This window comes from Python bivittatus, unplaced genomic scaffold (genome assembly GCF_059951505.1).
Source record: "Python bivittatus isolate LINGU-HERP-01145 unplaced genomic scaffold, Pbiv_v1 ctg000270_np1212, whole genome shotgun sequence".
NCBI classification, from domain to species: Eukaryota; Metazoa; Chordata; class Lepidosauria; order Squamata; family Pythonidae; genus Python; species Python bivittatus.
In genome coordinates, this window is record NW_028277050.1 from 1426145 (window position 1) to 1443087 (window position 16943).

At 42.2% G+C, this 16943-nt stretch overlaps 1 protein-coding gene across 1 annotated transcript; it reads left to right on the forward strand.

Annotated features, from left to right (window-relative positions):
* The first annotated feature begins 3540 nt into the window (after positions 1-3540).
* GAPDH (glyceraldehyde-3-phosphate dehydrogenase) lies at positions 3541-10007 on the forward strand. Its single transcript, XM_007429612.4, has 12 exons — positions 3541-3647; positions 4339-4384; positions 6465-6564; positions 7105-7211; positions 7307-7397; positions 7851-7966; positions 8078-8159; positions 8352-8503; positions 8600-8678; positions 9108-9191; positions 9487-9584; positions 9782-10007. Exons 2-12 carry the CDS (start codon positions 4362-4364, stop codon positions 9849-9851), a joined length of 1002 nt encoding a protein of 333 aa, XP_007429674.1. The 5' UTR covers positions 3541-3647; positions 4339-4361; the 3' UTR covers positions 9852-10007.
* The last annotated feature ends 6936 nt before the right edge of the window (positions 10008-16943 follow it).

Below are 16943 nucleotides of genomic sequence, written 5' to 3' on the forward strand. Positions count from 1 at the left end.
AGATGATACCTGATCTGCAGTGCAGATACTTTATCCGAATACCCACATGGTAAGTAAGTAGTCCTGTTGGAGATGAATCACATTTGATTTTTTTCCTGAGAACTAGTAGGTGCCATTTTGAGTTCAAAGTTATAATATGACCCAAACATATCACATACAGGTGAAATCTTACTTTCTCCCATCTCTAACCTGCAAACCTTTGCAACCCATTTAGTCACGTACATTTCACAACAGTCATGTACCACTATTTTAAAAATTAAATATTACTAAACCTTACAGTCCCACAAAATATACTTAACTAGGACTGCCTATGGTAACTGCTTCAGGATACTCTTTGCTTCCTACTGGAAAGTACGTACAACTCAGTCTGAGGAAGAATGGCAAATGAAGTTGTAGTAGTACAACTCAGTGTCCAAAATAACTTTGTATCTCAAAAGTAAACCTGATACAGAAATGAACTCAACTTGGAAACTGTTTTGAATTATAATGCTATATATGGCCTTGTACCATATCTGAAACATAGGTTTCTCTTAGCATAAATCTTAATATTCTTGCAGTAAAGATTTGTTAAATCAGAACAGATCTTCAGTAGCTTGGATAGAATTTACTGTAACTTTTAATCTTGTTTTATGAGTTATACTCCGGTGACTACTGCTGTAGATATTTATATATTCTTTGGATATTAACAACAACCTGCAGTTTTCAAAATGTATTTGGTTAAAACTAATTACTATAATGAAATATCAAACATTGCAACCTAATTCTATGGTGCTTCTAAATTTTCTGTATATCGCTTCATGTATTTTTCTCATCTTTTCTTTCCTAAAAAGTGTTTAATTAAAAAAAAGGTGACTTAAAAAAAAAGTAACGTGCTATCAAGGAAAATTTTTGGCTTCTATTCATTTTGCTTGTTTGCTTTGAGGCATAGTTTCTATTGATTTGCGACAGTGATACTCCTGCCACTTACTCCTGCTTAACTCAAAACATGCCTGCATCCACACACAGCCTGATTTTTATCACGGCAGTATACCTCCTCGAGCCGTGGACTGCCAGAGACTGCTAAGGCAATGCCCACAGGGTTTGTAGCCAACTCTGATCGTATCTGAGCAAAGCGGACAGGATTGTAGATTCCATTGATGCGCGCAGCCCAGTCTAACGAGGAGGCGGGATTTCCGCTGTCACGTTCCTCCAGTAGAATTCTAGGGGTAACTTCCCTTCTCTCCTGGCCCTTGTTAGACATGCTGCTCGCGCTGAAGCAGAGAAAAGGCTGGTGAAGGGAGAGACGTTGCCGGGTCAATGAGCAATCAGAGTATCATTTGCCGGAGGAATGCATAAAACTAGCAAGAAAAGGCCCCAGCTGGGGGAGGGAGGATTGTCCTGAATAAACATAAGTAGGTTGCAACAGCCAGAATTAATTTGCAACTCGGAAATATATCTAGGATTTATTTGAGTTGAGCTGTTCTCCCAAAGGCGCTCTCATGTATGCATTTGCTTCTAAACATGCTAACTTTTTCATGACTGAGTGATTCCTTATACGCTTTAGAAATTAGTTGCGGGGAAACACAAATGAAACGAAATTTAACAGATGGACTGATAATGGTGTTACACTGATTTGCTTAACAATGTAACCCTTATGCAGTTACATGGGACGGTTACATAGTGCTTCTGCATTAGACTGCTTCTTAAGAGCTCCTTGTGTAGAAGTAATTTTTAGCACAGTTATAAATATATCTCCTCTTAACTTGTGAGATGTACAGAATGCAGCCTGGAGATGTAAGAGTCACTGTCTGATAACAAATTATGCCTTGACTGCTTGGAAGACACCCTGCAATTCTTTTGTTTGGGATGGGAGGAAGAGTTGGAGGGAAGTATATTCTTCCAAACTTCTACTAGTCTGTCTTGGAAGGCTGGACTTCACCTCTTGCTCTGTTACTATATCAATTGTGGCACATGCATTTCCTCTTTGGGGTAGGCAGGGAAAGAGGAAAAGGGCTCCAACTGAAGTAATTTTGTGGTTTCCATTACTAATCCTAGTGCAAGTAACTTTCTATAGAATTGTGCAGGGCTACAAGGTGATGATATCTTAGGCATGTTGATCCAATGATGAGCTAAGTTGTGTAGTTAGATTACAGAATCAGAACTCTGATATTCTTCTTCATGATCTTCTGCACATAATGCTCAGGTCTAGAACAATCAAATGATGGTGGGGTTTATATAAGCAATAAGCCAAAATGTATTTGATTCACTTTTAGCTTAGCCTGTCCTGTGAACACAACATTAACATTTTATTAAAGGTGGTTTACAGCTTGGACGTGCATTGTGTGAATTCATTCAATCTATGTTCTGAGATATTGTCTCCATACTTGAATATGGTGATCCATCCATGCCCAGTCCAACTGCATCCTTCAAGCTAACTTTGAAGGATGCAAACTTTCCACCCAACTTTTATTTTGGCCCTCCACATGCACTAAACATCCCTGAGGTTCAGCAATTTTGGCAGAAGCTCCAGTGTTTGGCTGCTAAAGAATCCAAGCTAGAATCCATCCAGTGCTGGCTTTGTTTCATTGAATCATTTTGGGGAAAATAAAATGATACATGTCACCATGTTCCATGCAAATGACTGTAGTATTACTGCAATTATTTTGAGTAAGATATTCCTAAGAATTTTGTGTGTTGTATCATTGTAGGGGGAGAGAGATTCTGGTTCCTGTGTTAAACTTTTTTATCACAACTAATATAGGGGTTGGAATTGCTTATTAAATGAGAACGCTTTTTTAATTCCAGGATTTTTTCAAGCTGTCCACTGAGTATCTCTGAACAAGCAGAGCATGAAGGCACACTGGCTATTTCTTTCTTTCATGCAAGCTTTTCTAAAGCCCTGGTCACAAAATAAGCTAAGCTGTAATGTAGTTTTTTTGGTTTTGGCTTAGCATATTGTGTGAACCCAATCAATAGTAGGTTATTTAATAGTTAAATTCAAGCCACAGCTTAGTGTGTTGCACGAATCTGGCGATAATGATTCAGCCTCTGAGCCTGGCAAACATACAAGGTTTAGGGACCAGCTTTGATTCCAAAGTGCTTTGTTGAGATTGCAAAATGCCACAGGTGCCAATTTGAGCAGGCAAAATGCATCTGCCTGTCTGGAGGGAAGTCTCTCTCTCTCTCTCTCTCCCCCCTCTCCCCCCCCGGAGGATTTTTCCTGGTCTGAAGAAAAATATAAGAGCCCAAGCAGTTCTCCTTCAATTTGGCTGAAGTAACTGATTGATAAATCACCTGCCGCCATAGCAAAAGTGATCAATGCAGCATGGCGATTCCGAATCAGTCAAACAGGCATTGTTAGGGGTTGGGGAGACTACTTTGGGTGAGGCTGAGGAGTTGTGGCGGGAGAGAACAAAGGGGCCTTCTCCTCCGAGTCGGGCGGAAAGCAGGGTGGCGGGGAAATGGCGCCGGGGCTGGAGATCTCCACTCCCTACATTAGGGCTGCCCGTAGCCTCCCCTCCGGCGCCCTCGCGCTCTGATTCGGTGCCTGCGCTGGAGGTCGGGCCTCGTCATTATCATACCGGGCTCTATAAAGGGCAGAGTAGCGGAGCCCTGCCTTCTCACCTCCTCACTGCACTGCGGAGCTGAGTAAGGTCAGGCCCCCTTGGGTAAGCGCTCGCTTTTATGGGGAAAGCCCCTGGTATCGCAGCTTTCCCTGTCAATGGACGGTAGCGGGGCTGCTTACCGGTGCTCGAGAGAAGCGGGCAAAGAACGCAGTGGCGAGGGGGGCTGGCCGGGCACCCTCCCCGTCCCTCCAAGACCCGGGTTTTGCGAGGCTGTGGGGCGGGTGGGAGGACCGTTTACAGGCTGTAGTCGGTGCCGGGCGAGGCTGCGCTGGAGCGGAATCTTGCATCGGTCGGGGCGGGGGCGGCAGCCGAGGGACCAGGATGCTCAACTGAGCGGCGCGCCGTTCTCGGCTCCCGTGAGCGGGCAGGGCGGGAACGAAGTTTCGAGGAGCGCTTCCTGGCGGGGGAAAATCTTCCGGAAAGGCCCAGCGGACTCGCAGGGGTGGAAGGAGTCGCAGGCCGACCGCGGTCCCGTAACACAGTCGGCGTGTTTCCTTTCTCTTCCGCGAGGCTTTTTGCCTCCCGTCTGCCGGGAGCGAGGCGGCGCTGCTCTGAGCCCTGAAGGAAAAGTTTTCGCGGGCGAGGGAGAGGGGGGCGAAGGATAAGAAAAGTTTTTAGTATGGACGTTCAGCGGCTCGCTGTAGTTAAGAGCCTGTAGAGAATCTTGAGGGTTTGGGGGCGGGGGGTTGAAGTTTTTGGGACCGGTGATTAAGCTCGCGTCCTCTTTCTCTAGGAGCGCTTTTTCCAGAGGCAAAGATGGTGAATATTGGCGTCAACGGGTGAGTTCGAGGGGGCGGACGTGCAGCGAGTCTGCCTAAGCATGGCAGGGAGGGAGGGGCCTGGGGAGGGGGAAGGGCAGCCCTCGCATGGGAGCACTTGAATAACTTCCCGGCCAATGGGAGCCTTTGGCGTCGGGATGCCTCGTGTTGCTGTCCACTCTGAGCTTCTTTCAGATCTTGGGGGACTGCGGCAGAAGAGTCCAGCCCAGCATTCCTTTCCTTTTCAAGGACATCTAGAAGTCATCGTGGCCCACCCACCTCCCCTTTTCCAGCAGCTGTTTCAAACAGGAGCTGCTTGTGTCCTCCATGGCACTCTTTGTCCCTTAATCAGGTGGCATCCCTCTTTGCACTTTTTACTTCCATGCTCTCTCTGGGACAGCCAAAGCACATGGAGCAGGCTTGTGGCCATGATGGGTGCAGGAAGCCAGGGATGATTCATTTCCCTGAACATTATTTGCTGAGTCATTCCCATCAGGAAGCCACCAAAAAAAAAAAAAAAACTGATTCCCTCTCTTGCTTTTATTTCTGTATTTTTGCTTTCTGGTATCTTTGCATCCTGCCAACTCAGAGCATCTCATAACATGTGCTGGGAGGACTGTGTATCCTTCATTCTGAAGGGCCTATTAAGAATTGACCTTATTCCGCTTAGAGGCCGAAAACTGTAACCAGATAACTCCAGCTCAGTGTCTGAGAAGACTGACTCTAAAGTTAGTGCCTGACCTTTCCGTTGCCTAGGAAAGAGACAAATGGGCTTATGCAACTTGAGAGAAGCTCTGCCTAAGCGATACCTTGGTCAGTGTAAGGACCGATAGTGAAGTATCAGGAACTTGCTTTCAGGGCTTACCGGCAAGATGTAGCTCTCTCTGTAGAGTTCTGGGTGTGATCCCTGAAAACTCTGTAGTCTTGGATTTCAGAGATAAGAAACCCTGAAGCCTTCTTACTAGTTGGATAATTCATACAGACTTTCCATAAAGTAGCTTTGTGTAGCTGTAAAACTGTAAATGCTTCAATTCCCATGTATTTTCTTGGTAGTCCTGAGAATCTGTGAAACGCTAACTTTTCCAAACGCACTCTTATTCAGCAAAGATTTTAAAGCAATCTTTCTGACTTGAGAGGGAAATCCTTCCCAAACTTCAGCCTGCATGGTAACTTCAAGATGTGGTAATGCTGTGTTATTTTGGAGAGGAGGAAAGATAGATTTCAGAGGAGGGTGACCCGCAAAAAGTTTGGGGGGAGGGGAGTTGTTCAGTTTCCTGCAAGGATGCTCTTTGTTTCAAATACAAAGCGGTCACATGATCCCCTGAAGCCACATGCTGTTTTAGGGCTCTGAAGTATGTCTCTGTAATGGGCAGAGTCACATCTCTGCCCTCCTCCGTTTTCTCATTAGCCCCTTACCTCTGCAGAGAAACTGATAGGGATTTTCCGAGCTGTATGCTACCAGTCTTTATTCTGGTATTGGTAGATGATTGCTCTGTTAGTAGCAGCCCTAACATGAGCCTAGTGAGTGTCTCCTCCTGGATTCTGTGGTTTGCTAAGAGTAGAGAATAGTAGCACAAATCAAACAAATGCAAGTTTCGCATTTCAGTGACAGTTACACAGCACGTCCCTATAGGGATGTTTTGCTGCCATATAAAATAGCAGAGGGAAGGATCATAGAGACACGCAGTGTTAAGGCAGAAAGTCCACCCTGAATAAATTTGCTTTGCCCAGAACCAAATCAGACTTCATGGCCTAAATCAGAAATGGGTACCAAGGTGTCTTATGTGTTTTGGCGTACAGATTCCATCCTCATTTTGCATAGCCACTGCTAAGAAATTATGTTAATAAAGGTTCAGATCTTCTGTAGGGCACCAGGTTATTTGTCTCTAAGCTCTTCCTAATATTTGCCACTGAATAATATTTCTATGCCACCCGACTCCCAGCAATTCTGGGTAGTTCCTGCAGTCTTTTCCTACCCAAGGAGTTGGTCCGTGATGCTTTCTCAGACTGGTTTTCTGCTATGCCCCTGCATGTTGAGCCAAGTTAGTTCTTTTAACCCATTCAGGAGATAACAGGTGCTTTTATATTTTTCTCCCTCTAGATTTGGCCGTATCGGCCGTCTGGTCACCAGAGCAGCAGTCAACTGTGATAAGGTCCAAGTTGTGGCTATCAATGACCCATTCATTGATCTGAACTACATGGTAATAACCCACAGTTGTTCTTCATTGGGTCTGAGTTTATCTGCTTTCTAAGACAAAGCCATATTACCCCTTAACATAGAGACATTCATGTATCAACAAATAACACTCCCCTCCAATATCTTCTAGAAACCTATGTCGGTAAGATAACATTTATAAAGTAAAAAAAGAGTTTGGCATCTCTAGACAAGGATGCTTTCATTAAATAAAAAGCCCTGATGGAAGACACCATCCTGAGCAGCATGCAGCTAAAGTTATCGTGTTGTCTCTGTGTTAAAAAAAAAAAAAAAACAATTTGCAGAGGGACAGTTACAGTTTTTCACTATACAATAGTGTTGTGCCTATCTGTCCAGTGTTTTGTGGACAAAATATTGGGTGAAAACAGTTTGTGGTATTATTTCAGAACTTCACATCGTTTCTTCCAGCATCAGGATGTGTTTTTACATTCAGCTTATTTTTTGTGGGTATATATTTGGGCCCTTTGGGGTTTAAAGGGAAATTTCCTTATGAAGGTTGAGTTAATGTTGGATATCTTAATTTTAGGTGTACATGTTTAAGTATGACTCCACTCATGGCCGTTTCCATGGCACTGTCAAAGCTGAGAATGGAAAACTTGTCATCAATGGACATGCCATTACTGTTTTCCAAGAGTGAGTAACATCCCCTCCGTTCTGGTTTTTCTTACTTGGGTAGTCTAAACTTCTTGCTTGCAGAGACAAAGCTGATCTTTTTTTTTCCTTGCCAGGCGTGATCCTGCAAACATCAAGTGGGCTGAGGCCGGTGCAGAATATGTTGTGGAATCAACTGGTGTATTCACCACCATAGAGAAAGCTAGTGTAAGTGTTACAAGAGGAAGGGGCATTGTACGAATTTCTGCTGTAAAGAGAGGAATATGGCTGTTCTGACAGTGATGGGAAATTTGGATGCTATCTGGATTGATAGCTGTTTTGTATTCCATTTTTATTTTTTTAGAATGTAATGTGATGTGTACATATGCTCAAAACAGCTATCTTCTAGGGGAGAAAGTAGATCCATTGATAGAGTACTGGGGTGGGGCAGAATCTCTTTTGGCATTTGGACATAGACAACTTTAAAGTATTTATAGCCAGCCTCGTCAATTTGACTGTGGCCTATCAAACATTGCCATCATACTATGGGAGAAATCCAGAGAAAAGAGTCTGCAGAGCAACATTTGAATAGATTCTTCTTAAGACTTGCTTAGTGTTAGGTCTTGCGTTACTTGTATTCTTGAATAGGAGGTAAAATTTTGCTACTCTTTTCCTTTATAGGCTCACTTGAAGGGTGGTGCTAAACGTGTTGTAATATCTGCCCCATCAGCTGATGCTCCCATGTTTGTGATGGGTGTCAATCATGAGAAATATGACAAGTCTTTGAAAATCGTCAGGTGACTATGTGGGGAAAGCGAACTGGTGCTGGGGGGTCCAGAGTATCTTCTAGAAGGGCTCAGAATGGTGCATGTTCACCCATTGGGTGCCTCTTTCCTTTTTTTTTTCAGCAATGCTTCTTGCACTACCAACTGCCTGGCACCACTGGCCAAGGTCATCCATGACAACTATGGCATTGTGGAAGGTCTTATGGTAGGTGAATTGCATAGGCCCTAGGTAGGCCTTCTGTTTCTCCAACACTTAAAAGAGTTCAGAATTGTGTTGCATAGTGGGAAAATGCTAAACAGAAGGAGAGGTGACCGTGTGTGCAAATTCTTTCTGTGATACCTGGAACACATATTCAGTTTTGTGTGGTAAAAATGGTCTATTCTTCTTCTATTCCAGACCACAGTTCATGCCATCACAGCCACACAGAAGACTGTGGATGGCCCCTCTGGGAAGATGTGGAGAGATGGGAGAGGAGCTGCTCAGAACATCATCCCAGCATCCACAGGCGCAGCCAAGGCTGTGGGCAAAGTCATTCCTGAGCTGAATGGGTAAGCCTTTCTGAGCCCAAAGAGAGGGTGATTGAGGCACAGGCTGAAACAAGGACTATGTGTATCTTTAACCTGAGTCTTCTCATACACTCACAGGAAGCTCACAGGGATGGCTTTCCGTGTTCCAACTCCAAATGTTTCTGTTGTGGACTTAACATGCCGCTTAGAGAAACCAGTGAGTATTCTATAGTACTTCAGAGCCTACTTTTCTGGTAGTACAGGATTGGGGTGCAGAAATCTAGGTAATCGCTAGCTGACAGCAAAGAGATACAGAAAACTCATGTAATGGTTAACCAGTGGTTTCCAGTCCTCACTCTGATAGTCCTCACTTTTCCCTCTAGCTTTGCGGGAATTTATTCAAACTCATGAGGGGCGCCAGGTTGGGAAAGGCTGCTGTAGGTTTACTATGATCAAATTCTTTGTAACTTTTAAGTTAGGGTGGGGAACTTGTGGTCCTCAAGATCTTGAGCATGCTTTTTGCCAAGGCTGTTTGAGTGGTAGCAGATACTGGTGAGAATGAATTGACTATAAACTTGCTACACAATAGGAAATCAAGGCAGAGTTCAGTTATTTAACGCTTCTCTCTCCCTCGCTTGCTTTCCAGGCCAAGTATGATGATATTAAGAAAGTTGTGAAGGCAGCTGCTGATGGCCCAATGAAGGGTATTCTGGGATACACAGAGGACCAGGTAAACTGAATTTCTTTGACCATGCAAAGATGACTATCAGGTCCATTGGAGCACTTTGCAGCAATTGCCTAAAAGCTATTGCCAAATTTCTAGACATGACTGTAGGTAGCCATAAGGTATGCTTTCTGTTCTGTCTACCTTCAATATGTGAAATGTGGCTGTTTGGTACAGGCAACCATTCATTCTAGGCACAGTTGCTTTGGCTTACAAATGTACATGGAGGCCTAAATCCGAGGCTTCCCGCTTCAGTGCTTATCTTAATGTATTGCAAGATCTACTTCTGCCTCTCCCCCAGGTGGTCTCCTGTGACTTTAATGGCGATACCCACTCTTCCATCTTTGATGCAGCTGCTGGCATTGCTCTCAATGATCATTTTGTCAAGCTGGTCTCCTGGTAAGAGATGGAAGGGGCTAGATGATTGCTGTCAATTGGCTTACTGGATTTGGGGAGGGGTGGAGGTGCAGTGTTTAGTGCTCTGCAGGACAGCAGAGGTGAGAGTATGTAGTGGCAAGCAATGGCTTCATGCTGCTGTTTTTGCTACTGCTGTTTCTCCCGAAGGAGACTAAAAGGAGCCCTCCTTTCTTTCCTAGGTATGACAATGAGTATGGATACAGCAATCGTGTGGTAGACTTGTTGGTTCACATGGCATCTAAGGAGTAAAGACTGTACAGTTTTCTTTTTCTTACAACTTGGCTCTGTATTTTGCAGTTAGAGGCACTTGTTCCATCTGCCTCTGAGGAAGTAGAGAGGCTGGAAGAAACGTGAATGTTTCAGTAACATCTCCCCTCTTAATAAAGTAATCGCTGTCTCAAACAATTTCATCTCTTGTGTGGTAATATTGGGGATGTAAGTGCAAAAGGGGGCTTTCCAAAGGTTAAGATCTGGCGTGCATTTTACAACACTCTCCCTCTGACACATTTGCAGGCCCCAGGGTAGAGCTGTCACATGAAAATGCCCTACTTTACCTAGTATTCAACATACAAAGAATCCTTTTTTAATCCTGGAGCCTGGCTTCATTAAGGAAATACATTTTGCACAGGCCTTTGTTTTTTTCTTTCAAAAAGTACCGCTTGATCAGTTCTAGAATCTATTTCAAAAGGCATTGCTTTTCAACTTGCGTAATGTGAATAGTTTTGAGCTCCCACTCTGGAAATTAGCCACGTATCGAATTTAAGCAACCACAGCCAGCAGCAGCCTGTGTACTAAACAGATAGCTGCAACATGTGCAGGCTCGTTCCTCCCACAATTCTTGGTTGCTATGCATGAATAGGTGGTTTCATAGCACTACTTCTAGCTCAGAAACTTAGCAATTTTTAATGTTTTTACCCTCCCTTCCTACTCCGTCTGGATTGAAGTAAGGATATATGGGATGAGAACTGAACTAACCATTCCAGCAGAAATGGATTGAATCAGGAAATGCAAGTACTACCCGTGTGTTATATGTACTTAGGCAAGCTGAAACAGCCGTGCTTCCCTGCAGCAGTGGATTTAACGATACATCCATTTTCGTATGCAAACATGGATGCCACGTTTTGTGGAGAAAAATCCTTGTGGGGAAAGATTGTGTGCAAGGAGGTCTTTTTGACATGGGGGCAGCCAGAGGAAGGCTCCAATACTGGTGGGTGAGAAGGGCCTCAACCCTCCTAGCTGTACCCCTGGCCCCGTCTGCCCAGGTGCGCGGCAAAGCTGCTGGTTATGGATTAGTTAATATTTCTGCTGCTGCCACCTATTGTTCTGGAGGAAGGACATACTTCGACTTGGTTTCCCTTGCTACCTTTCACCGAGGCAGGCTCTCACCGCCTGTGCAACCTGCTGCAAACTCAGCGTGACGATTAGGATGGTGACAATAAGGATGAACGAGGAAAATGGGCTCTGAAGTGTCACTTGCCTATCTGGAGTTCCTTTGTATACCAGAAAGGGATTACAATGTGACTGTTTGGAGTCTGGAATGAAAAACACAAGATTTGTTATGTATTCAGGAATAAATGAATATTAATTTGCTAACTGTCACTGACTGTTAATTAACATTGTAAAATCATGAAAGTGTCTATTTTAACATTCTTCTATGAATGTCAGATTCTAAATGGGAGGACTAAATCAGTGGCAGAACGTAGAATGTAGAATTCATGCAGAATGTAGTTGTCCTGGAGGTCATCTCGAAGTTGTCTCCCAAGAAAGGAAGAATAATATCAGCATTTGTTCTGCTGTGCCTGGCACGTGCCTTCAAGTCAGTGTTGACTCCTGATGACTGCCTGGACATGTCTCTGCAGTTTTCTTGGAATTCGTGGTCTCCCGGTTTCTATCCTGGTGCCTTTAACCATTAAACCAAACTGGCTCTCAGTTGAATCTTTACACTAATTTAAATACAAGTGGTGGTGAAAGAGGACACATGGTCTTGATTTGATTTCCTCCAAAGGGCGTGGGCTTAGTGAATCTTCTGCAAGTGTGCTTACAGAAGAGCTGAAGGTAAGATTGTTTGCATGGCTAATATAAAAGCTTTCCTGTGCGTTGGGCTCAAAATGTTGGTAAGGTATTTAGCTGCTGAGAATGCTCTCCCTAGGATGCCTAAATTACAGGTTTTTGTACTAAAGCTTAGGGCCTTTTGTAAGCCTAGGTTGAGAATCCACTCTTTTATTTCAAACAGCTTTTTCATAGCCAATTAAGATCAAGATCGTGTGGAAAATCTACAGAGTCTGAAATCAGACTTTATTTAAATTAGCCATGGGGGAGGAAAGTTACTTTGCAAAATCCAAGACACGACAGCTTTTAGAGGAGACTAGTCTGAGCCAGTATTTCAGTCAGCAGAGTCACAGATACTGGCTGTAGTGAGGATAAGCCTGTTTCTAGTCCTTTTTAAAAAATTATTATGGTTTTTATTTTAGAAGTTTTCAACAGAATAAAAACAATATAAATTTTGAAGTGAAGAGTAAAGTAATAAAGTGAAAGAGAAAGAAAAGAAAAAGAAAAAAGTAATAAAGAAGCAGCTTCCGATCTTCTTAACAGCAGTTATAAGTACATTTATATTTTACCCTCTCTACGGTTACATCATAATTTCCGTCTTTCCATAATCTACCCTTTCTAATAATCAAATCCATAAATCGCCAGTTCATTTTTCTCTTTTTCCAGCAAAAAATCCATAAAGGGTTTCCCGTCACTAATAAATATAGTTGTCAATCTTTCTCTAAGCAAACAAATTAATTTTTCCGTTTCTGCTAGTTCCGTCATCTTCACCAGCCATTCCTCCACTGTGGGTATTTCAGAGTCTTTCCAAGCCCATTTCTAGTTCTAATAAAGAATTGAGTCATGACTAAGAAGACTTTTTTTTTTTGTTTCAATGAAGGATGATCATATTTCACTGCAATCATATATAATTTGCATCTGTAAGCAACTTGTTTGCAGATTGCAAGCAACATCAGGCCTTCAATCCACTACAACTTCTGTTATAAAGCAATGTATGTGATTACCCAACGTAACTACTTTAGGACATCTGAAGATTTTAGTTGTGGCTGTGATGTGCTTACTACCATTGAAGTTAACTTTTCGGGGGGGGGGGCTTTAATCCTTTTTTCTCAGCCCCTTATGCTCTCTTTCTGGTCTTTAGCTGGAATTTTATCTAGCTTATGATTTGTTGAGGATTAAACCCCTAACAATTTCTATGAGCAAAAAACTTAAAAGGGAAAATGCTACACCTTAGCCTATCCCCCTTCCCTCCCATCCTATCCCTTGCTTATAAGATAATGCAGTTGTGTTGAAGTGTAAGTATGCAATAAATGCCATATAAATAGCTCTAGGGTGCATGTGCCTTCTTGGGAAAGGGACATCATAAAGCAGTAGACGAATATGGGTATTAGATTAACGGGTTAGAAATAAATGGCTGCCCATTTGGGAGACAGGAAAGTTATCATCATCAGTCATCCACAAAACCCTTGAAGGCAGTCAGGAAGCTAGCCTATGAAACCAGCATAGCTCTGCCCCATTTACCAGTTCGTGATTAAATTTAAGCACAGAAATCTGACATTCCTTTAACTTCAGCTGAGAGTCCACTAGATGGCTCTCCAGGGCAATAAAACTTGTTTTAAGAGGGGGCAGTTATTGCAAGTCTGGTGGATTCCTGACATTTTCTGCTTTCTGCAAAACAGATAATTTCCACCCCACCCACTAAACAGGGGAAAAGCACATCATTTACACCCCAGAACAAGGTTTGGCCTCTAACAGTAGTATTTTCCGACCTAGTGAATGTTGCAGCCGCATGTTGAATGTCTGTGTGAAGTTTTGACTGGGAGGGGGAGGAACACAAAGCAGAGATATCTGGCTGCAAAGAAGGGACATGCAGGCTCATCTTAGAATATATTTTTTTTACCTGCATTTACACCCTGAAACAACAGGGTACTACTTGCAAGGTTATGACACGCTTGCTATTGTAAAGATTGGCAGAGTATGTGTTGGAACCCTACAACAGCAGATTCTACCGCTTTTAAAAAACACCACAAGAGCTTAGTAGATGCATCAGAAGATTTTAAATGAACTCCTTGGATGTGTGAACTGAACTAGCTTTTTTTAATTATTGAAAAGGCCAAAGAAGAACAGCGATTCTCAGTGAGGATTACCTACTGTGAAAAATATTTTAAATATAATTCTGGAAAAAAAACAAGTAAAACCAAGTTAGCAGCGCTAGATGCAACTGTGCTATCTGGCACAGGATGCCACAAGCCACAATTGGAGTTTGGACATTTGAACAAAGCGAATCCATGAAGTACTGAGACCAGAGAGTTCTCCCAGTAACAAACTGGACAGGTAGAAGTCTGGCCAAAAGATCATCTGGCCAACTTGGCTGTTCCAGCAACCGCAAATGTGGATCTGCAACAACCCGTTCAAAAGGAAGTTCTGCTAGACCTTGTTCAGGCAAATACAAACAGAGTGGGAAAATGTTTCATTACATCAGAGATGTGAAAAGATCCATTCAGACTGTCCAACTTCTGCATGAACCCATCCAGCGAAGAGGAGCTAACTATTTCATTGGGTGTTGGTTACACTGTAAACCTGCCCTTGCTCTGACACGGTTCTTCTCCTCAACATTCATCTTGAAATACAAGACTTAATTCTGCGCCTTGCGCTCTGTAACAGTAGAGATCTGTGGTCTCCCTTCAGTCTTGTAAAAAGTGGTATCGTCCCCCACACCATTTCCTCAGGGCTAAACATACCTGGATCACTTAGTCTCTTCTCGTCAGATTTTGTTTCCATTCCTTGGATCATCTTTCCATTCTTCAGATTCTTGAAATCTTTCTTCAAGTTTAATGCTTGGAATTAGGAACAGTATTCTAGGTGGAGCCTGATCAATTAATATGGTGGAATTACTGCTGTCCATTCATCAGCTTCCTGCACCTATAAATCTATGGGCTACTACAGGGAATAGATATAGGATGAGTTAGCAGAAGGACTCTGCACCATTCCTGGCCTTTTGCATGTCTCTTGGTAATATATCTTCATTTGGTTAGTCTGATGTTCTCAGGGCTCTCAGCCCTTCCCTCCTCACCCAGTTCACCTCTTCTTTCCTTTTCTTACACTTGCCTGTGTGTTTCTGGTTCTTACCTGACTTGCTCTCCCTTCATAGAGGAGGAGGGCACATTAAAGATCCTTAGCTGTAGATAGGTTAAAGTAACTTAGGTTTTCTTATCACCATGTTACTTCCTAAATAAAGCTTATTTTAATTCCTTTTATCACACAAGCCCCAGCCTCCAGAATACTTTCTTACAAAAGTTAGGAAACTATACTGATGCTGCTTAAAATTGCATTTGCCTTTTTAGCAGCCAAGATTCTTTTCGTACATATTGTCATTCTTCATCCTTTGTCTGCATTTGATTTCTTTTTTTCTCCTAAGTAAAGAACTTTGCATTTTTCTCTCCTATGTTAGTGTTATTTTGGGCCCATTTCTCTAACCTATTAATAGTTTGAATGCTGCTTCTATCTTTAGATTGTTTGCTATTCTACTCAATTCTGTCATCTGCAAATTTTGATAAGCATTGTGTCATCTTCATCTACTCCATTAATTAAAATTATAAAGAGTACCAGGCCCGGGGCAGAACTCTGTGATTATACCTTACTTCAGTTTGATGAGGAATCACTGATAAGAATACTTTAAATATGGTTTTCTTCTGGCTCCACTCAATAGATGTACCATTTAACCATACTTAGCTAACTTGCTAATAAAAATACCATGGACACATAGTCAAATCTCTTGCTAAAATCAGAAGTATACCTATGGCACGCTTACAAACTACTAAGCTATTTATCAATCAAAAAGAAAGATAATATTAGCATGGCAAGACTTGTTCTTGACAAATCTGTGTTGACGCCTGATAATCTGCACATTGTTACCAAGAACGCTCACAGATCTCTCTTATGATCCAGCCAAGAAGGATGTCAGACTAACAAGTCTGAGGTTCTGCTGCCAATCTTCTTTTCTGAACACAGAACCAATATTTGTCCTTTTCCAGTTTTCTGTTACTTCACTAGTTCAGTAGGTCACTAGTTACTTCACTAGTTTACCAGGACTTTTCAATAAAAAGTCAGCCCTTCAAGGTAGACCAGGCTAGGAAACCAATGCCACGTAGGTCAGGACTACTTTTATTGTAAAGCTTTAATAGCAGAATCTTGCAAGTCTGAACGCGCTTCCCCCTCCCTCCCTTTATCTTCCTGTGACCTGAGGAGGGGCTTGTCTGAGATGTTTACTCACATTACATTCTTGCCTTGGACTCAGGCCTTTTTATCTGACTGCTGCCTTGGTAGTGGCTCTTCCTCCTGTCCCTCAAGGCCATTCCCTCTTTCCTCTACAATAACACAAATTGTTCAGTCAGATCACCTGCAAATTTCTTCATTACCTTAGGATGCAGTTGATCTGAGCTGCAGATTTAAACTTAAAGTTTAAACTTCAGTTTTAAAAAAATCACTATGTTTCTATCAGAACCGAGCTTCAGTCTTGTCCCTTCTTACTGCTCTCCACAGTTGCCTCCTAAAATCCATGCCCTTTGGGATAAGACTGAGCCAAAATAGCTCTACTTTTCTTTTGTTACTTGTCAGTCTATTATCATCATCACTAAATATTTGGTATACTGTGTCCCCACACCCTTTTTCAGAAGCCATTTTGTTCTTGGCATTCTGCACAAACTTCAGCTTTACCCTTCTTGACACTCTCTATAAATCCAGGTTACCTCTGTACTTTTGTCTGGGGGGTGGTGGCTGTCCTTCTTTCCACAAGTAATACACATCCTTCCAGATTTTCCATAAGTTTTTTTTGTGTGCGTATGTACGCAACTGCATTGTTTTTTCTGCTCTCTTCCTTTTTTCATCTTGTTGAAATCCTTTGTGAATATACAGTTTTTCTTCTTTTTTAAGAAACCTGTCTATCTTGAGCTATTTTAATTTCTTCATAAAATCCTACTTATTGTTTATTAAAGTCATCTTTACTTTCCCTTTATATCAATAATTTCAGCATTACCACTAATTGTATGTTATTTTTATCCTACTTGGTTAATTTCAATGTTACGTTGCCTCAAGTACTGTATTTTTGGTGAATGACAGGCTATAACTTATCTTTTAAATGATATTTAAACAAACATGCACCAAGAAAAAATTGAAAATAAAAGAGTTGTAATAAAGGATGTTAAAGAAATAATTAATAATAATGCAGAAGCTAATATTTAAAAATACATTTGGGCATATAAATAAATGCACGTGCAACTTTAAGGAAAGAAA

Bases quoted from the DNA above. Each gene is read 5' to 3' on its own strand.
- GAPDH (XM_007429612.4), top strand. From the start codon at position 4,362: ATGGTGAATATTGGCGTCAACGG. The intron at 7,967-8,077 runs GTGACTATGTGG...TTTTTTTTTCAG, and splicing joins AAGTCTTTGAAAATCGTCAG to CAATGCTTCTTGCACTACCA. The intron at 8,160-8,351 runs GTAGGTGAATTG...CTTCTATTCCAG, and splicing joins GCATTGTGGAAGGTCTTATG to ACCACAGTTCATGCCATCAC.